Genomic DNA, 6,000 nt, shown 5'->3' with positions numbered 1-6,000 from the left:
AAAATGTTGGGAAAACTGAAATGGATATGATCATAAGGAACAGTGAAATGATCTAAATCTTTGTCCCTATGACTGAGTGTACTTTATTTATAAACCAACTCATCATAGATATTCCCAATCCCGAAGGTGACGTCACTATCACACACGTGTACACCTTTCTATCGACACGTGTCAGTCCGTACCGTTTCCTTTCCAAGTTTCAATATATACTCATGCAAAAAGCGAACAACAAAACCCAGAACCTCATAAAATAAACGTTTTATAAACTGAAAATAAAACACAGACAGAGAGATCATCAAGTGCTCGTTTATTTAATCTTATGTTAAAAAATACAAATAATAATAATAATGGAAAAAGGAATAGAGTTCTATGCTCGAAACTTGGCGACAGACCATAATCAAGTGGTTCACATATCACTCTTCGTCGCGGTTTTGTGTATCTGCTTAATCATCGGTCACTTGCTTGAAGAGAATCGTTGGGTTAATGAGTCAATCACTGCCATTTTCTTTGTAAGTAATTATTTTATTTCATTTTAAAACTTACCATTTCAGCTTAAAATTACGATTATTGGTGTGGAGATTTCGTGAGCAAGTTGTATATTATTTATTTCGGTATTTATTTTGAGGGTATATAGGTATTTATTTAAGATTTACGAAATGTTGTTATATAGAATTTTAAACGATTTGGTTGGTTAGTTACTTATTTTTTATAGTTATTTTTTGGTGTGGGTATGATATGTAGATTTGCGTGAGAATTTTTGGTTTATTAGTTATTCGAATTATGTATTTATGTTTTAGAATCACTCAAGTATATTTCTGGATATCTGAAAATCTAATATTTAAGAGAAAAGTCGCAGAGAGATTTATGTTTTTAAGCGAAATTTTCGTCCGCGATTTTCAGAAATTCCGTTAAAATTTTCAAACCAGCATTTTTAAATTATTTTCTGAATCCCGTCGGTATTTTGATGGAAGTATTAAAAATAGAAAACGAAGGTGTTATACTTATAGTTATAGATTAATACAATCAATTCAATCTTTGAATTCAAACAATCAATGTGAGAGAAGTCAATTTTTTGATAAGTGTATTTGAACTTTTTATTTTTATTTTTATTTTTTAGATTATCGACTAATTTGATGGCTAATTAATTAATTAATTATAATAATAACAGGGATGTATAGTAGGAATTATCATATTGGTGATAAGCAAGGGAAAGAGTTCTCACTTACTCACCTTTGACGAACAGCTCTTCTTTATATACCTTCTTCCTCCGATTATCTTCAATGCCGGGTATAACTACTTAACATCACTAATTAATATTATCATTATAATTATTAAATACCAATCATGTACAATATATGTCACCTTTTTAGGTTTCAAGTCAAGAAAAAGCAGTTCTTTCAGAACTTCATAGCAATCATGCTCTTCGGCGTGGTTGGCGTTTTCATTTCGTCCTCAATCATAACAGCTGGTAATTATCACAATATTGTAGTTGATTCAATTTTTTTTTGCAGTTTTTTTTTTTTTAGAAAACAATAATCAATTTTTTTTTAATTTCCATTTTTTTAAAATTGACAAAAAATCATCTTAAAAAGTTGTTAACTGTTTTGATCAGGTAGTTGGTGGCTGTTGCCAAAGCTGGGCTTCGAAGGTTTAAATATGCGAGATTATCTGGGTATTTTCTTGTTTTAATTTCATATTTATTGTGATTATGCTGATTAATTATGTTAAAATTCGAAATCTATCATTATAACTATTTCATTTTTCAGCTATAGGAACGATATTCTCATCAACGGATACTGTCTGCACTTTGCAGGTGAGTTACTTGAGGAATAAACCCGAGCTGCCTTATTTTAAAAACATTTTTTTGAGAATACCTCGATTCTTATTTCTTGTTTTATTTTTAAAATACCTCATTTTTATATTTATTTTCCTTCTTGTTTATAGTTTTATTAGTTTTTTTTTTTAAATTAGGTAATTAGCCAACTAAAATGTTTGAGAGTGTTATATAGCCAACGTTTTGTAAATCTTAGGTAAGTAGTCATAAAGATGACTTGACATTTCTGATTTACCCTTTAATTGAAATAAAAAGATGGAGTATTTACGTCAATTGATGTGTAAATACATGGATGGACGCGATTATTTTCCTAAGATTTACGGTGTAAATTATATAACAATATGAAACTATGGACGTGATTATTTTCCTAAGATTTACGGTGTTGATTATATAACAATATGAAACTGTAAATATGATTATATGCCGAGTGAACCCATTTTTTTAACATGTCACTTTTTATTAGTTAGTTTACAGTTTCATAGAAAATATTGACAAAATAGTATGAAAAAAATAGCAAGGCATTTATGAAATGTTTTAATATTCGAGGTATTAAGAGAATCACCATCTTCAAATTGGGTATTTGTGAGACGAGCCTAGCCTAGTGTCGTTTTAGTCCATACACTAATTCTTTGAGAAATGTGTGTTTTCTTTGAATATAAAGAATTAACGTACTGATTTTTATTTAAAATGTGGAAAAGAAACTTGAATAATAATCTTACCCCAACGATCCAAAATAATCAAATTTTATTTAGTGTCGAGGTGAATTATAAGTTTATTAACTTTTTATGAAGTTAACCACTTATTTAAGTTTCTTACGCTGTATATTTCATTAAAAAAATTCGTTTATTTATTTATTTTTAAAATAACTATAATGCTGCAAGATCAATAGTTTTAGGCTTTTAGCTACTATGAAAACTCCATTCAATGTTTTAAAGACTATTTAAACTAAATACACATTTTATTTAATTTCTGATTTATGAATTCAGGTTCTTCACCAAGACGAAACACCATTGCTCTACAGCCTTGTGTTTGGTGAAGGAGTCGTGAACGACGCCACATCTGTCGTTTTGTTCAATGCAATCCAAAAAATCGACGTGAATCGGATAAGCAGTCGTATTTCTTTACACGTCATTGGAAACTTCCTATACTTATTCTCTACGAGTACTCTTCTCGGCGTCGTGGTGAGTTTCAACATTTTAAAATAAAATAATAAAAAAAAAAAATTTATATTCGATGTATAATTGAATTTATATATGTTTTGTGTTATGTTTCAGTTCGGTCTTCTCACGTCATTTGTTCTCAAGGTCCGATGTTTCGGGAGGTATGTAATAAGTTTAAAATATTTAAACGCCGAATTGTTTCGAAAGAATTTATATTAAACAATTATTAATAACATGTTTATTTTTTTAGGCACTCGAGCATTCGAGAAATTGCTTTGATGATCCTAATGGCTTATCTATCATACATGTTGGCCGAGGTGAGAACATATATTTTTATCTACATAGTACAAACCAGTGGCGTAGCCAGAATTTTCAGTCGGGAGGGGCATAAATTTTTAGGAGATGTGCAAGAAAAAATTATTAAGTGAACGAAAGATTATGTAATCTAAAGCTTAAAATGTAAGAGAGAATAAAATTAGGGGCGAATTCGATTTATCCTTCAAATCACAGAGATCTCAAGTTTATTCATTTTGATTTAATTATTTTTCCCTCTTTTGCGAGTTATTCGAATTAAGCGGAATACTCACCGTCTTCTTCTGTGGAATCCTCATGTCTCACTACGCTTGGTACAACGTGACGGAAAATTCCAGAGTCACAACAAGGCACGCGAAATAAATTATGGCAACAAAAATACAAATTAATGTCTCGAAGCATAAAACCCTAAATTTTCATGTACGTAATTTAGGCACATGTTCGCGATGATGTCTTTTGTCGCGGAAACTTTCATATTTCTCTACGTCGGAATGGACGCTCTAGATATCGAAAAGTGGAAGATGTCTAAATTAAGGTAGTAATAAATCAATTAATCTATTATTATTCTTTCTTTTGAAATTATTATAAGAAAAATTTAACTTCTTGATATCGTTTTTTTTTTTTTCTTTTCTTTTCAGTTTGGGAACTTCGCTCGCCGTGTGTAGTGTATTGGTCGCACTAACGGCGCTCGCTCGCGCTGCCTTTGTTTTCCCGTTATCGGTTCTTTCCAATTACTTCCAAAATCACCATCCTAACATCATATCATTCCGTCACATGGTTAGTGTGAGACGCTTTTCCTAAACGATGTATCGTTTTCATGTCGTTTTTCGAGTTAGAAATATGCTAATCAAGAATGTGCCATTTTCTTTTCTTTTCTTCTTTAGACGGTTATATGGTGGGCAGGATTAATGAGAGGAGCCGTATCTATCGCTTTGGCTTTCGAACAAGTTCGTGAACAACTTTGCCCTAATATTTTCTTAATTAAAACTACAAAAGTTATATTGTTTTTGTAATTTTTTTTTTCGGTTCGTGTAGTACACATTTTACGGTGTAACGTCGGATCCAATCAATGCTGCGATGCTAACGACCACCATAGTCGTCGTCCTCTTCAGCACCGTGGTAAGTATTTTAAAATAAATCAAATTAGATATATTGATAACTATAATTAGTAAACAATGTATTTTATTATTTTACTCAAATAATAAGAAAATCGTCAAAATACCAATTTAAAATGAAAAATAAAATAAAATAATATGATGTGCACATGTAACTTCCCATCCAAATTTAGATCTAAATTGTATAGAAAAAAAAAGTACCACCGGCGAAAATCTCATTTAAATATTTCGCAGGTATTCGGATATCTAACGAAGCCACTGGTAAATCATTTGCTTCCCCACCCTACAATCGATGGAATTCTCTCTCGAGAGCCGCCGAAAGACTTCAAAGACGACGCGAGATTGGCTTTGTTGTCGTTCGATGAATCTGCGTCGACGAATATCCTCCGAGCAAAAGACAGTCTCTCGATGCTGATCGAGAGCCCTATGTACACAATCCATTACTATTGGAGGAAATTCGACGACGCTTACATGAGACCTGTTTTCGGAGGCCCTCTCGCTCGCCACTCTCCGATTTGAAGTGTTAGCAACAATTTCGGGTATAAAATTAACATTTTTGACCATGCCAACTTAGTAGTTAACTAGTGTAAAATTTTTGTAAACTTATGAGAAAAATTAATGGTCTTCTTTAACTTCTTGCTTTGTTTGTAGTACTTTTTTCATGGAAGTTATTGAGGGTGTACAGAAAATGCTGTGTGTACTTTCAAATGCGCATTCAATGATATGTTTGGTGAAATATAACAAGAATTTATTAGTATTTGCCAGGTATTGTGAAAATGAAAATTATGAAAATTTTCATTAATGTCTATTTTTAAATAGCTAGCTTGTACCCAATTCATCATCTGCATTTACTTCAAGGAACTGCAAAGAAAAAACAAGTTAGGCACATAATTAAGTTAATATAAATGAACGGCAATAAAATGTGATTAAATCTAAAAATCAAACAAACCAAATGGAGTATTGCATAAAGAGAGAAAATAAAAGAAGATGAGCGTATAATTTTTTAGGTCAATCTTCTTTTGTTCCTCAAAATTGAAAACCCTACCATGGCATTCCCTCGGGACGACGAGCCCGCACTTGCTAGGAAGCTCTATGGCTTGCTTCGGGTCGATCCCCAAAAGCGAAAGCACAATTTTGTAATTACACAAACATCGGAGGTTGGCCCGGCGAATGAGAGAGCAACACTTGTCGTCCGGTGGGACCGGAGGCTCCGCGCTCACCGCCGGGAGGCAGTTTCCGAGCTCGTTCGAGTCGATGTTGCATAAGCTCTCACCTCTTCTAATTAAACACGTCAAACATATGGCTACAAATACTACACATTTAATTACATGTTTGCCATTTCCACTATAAGCCATGATTTTCTTTTTCCTTCTTTGATGACTTTGCCTTTGCTTATTGATCATTTTTTTTGTGTGTGTGTGATGAGTTGGTATTTAAAGGATTTGGTTGATCAGGGGCTTTTCTTTGTTGGTTGATTTTGGGTTTTTAGGTTTGTCATGTGGTTTACAAGTAAATGCGGAGAAATGAAATTTAAGTGAGGTTCAAAGTTCATGTTTCATAAAATAGCAATGATATATGC

General features: G+C 32.3%; 2 protein-coding genes across 2 annotated transcripts; one reads left to right on the top strand and one right to left on the bottom strand.

Annotated features, from left to right (window-relative positions):
- Positions 1-277: 277 nt before the first annotated feature.
- On the top strand, positions 278-5,118 carry NHX3 (Na+/H+ (sodium hydrogen) exchanger 3). The gene is made up of 14 exons (XM_089615750.1): positions 278-509; positions 1,169-1,287; positions 1,371-1,468; positions 1,613-1,672; positions 1,767-1,813; positions 2,821-3,015; positions 3,109-3,155; positions 3,245-3,311; positions 3,556-3,656; positions 3,740-3,841; positions 3,945-4,083; positions 4,191-4,253; positions 4,342-4,425; positions 4,656-5,118. Exons 1-14 carry the CDS (start codon positions 348-350, stop codon positions 4,938-4,940), a joined length of 1,569 nt encoding a protein of 522 aa, XP_089471876.1. The 5' UTR covers positions 278-347; the 3' UTR covers positions 4,941-5,118.
- A 156-nt stretch (positions 5,119-5,274) lies between these two features.
- On the bottom strand, positions 5,275-5,776 carry LOC149398664 (putative lipid-transfer protein DIR1). Its single transcript, XM_089614639.1, has 2 exons — positions 5,467-5,776; positions 5,275-5,282 (listed from the first exon to the last, which is right to left on the bottom strand). The coding sequence occupies exons 1-2, from the start codon at positions 5,774-5,776 to the stop codon at positions 5,275-5,277; spliced, it is 318 nt and encodes a 105-aa protein (XP_089470765.1).
- Between the last annotated feature and the right edge of the window lie 224 nt (positions 5,777-6,000).

This window comes from Urtica dioica, chromosome 5 (genome assembly GCF_054948205.1).
Source record: "Urtica dioica subsp. dioica isolate 48M chromosome 5, U.dioica_male_clone48M_v1_H2, whole genome shotgun sequence".
Taxonomy (NCBI): Eukaryota; Viridiplantae; Streptophyta; class Magnoliopsida; order Rosales; family Urticaceae; genus Urtica; species Urtica dioica.
Note: the sequence above shows the minus strand (reverse complement) of the source record. Positions and strands in the feature narration are given on the sequence as shown.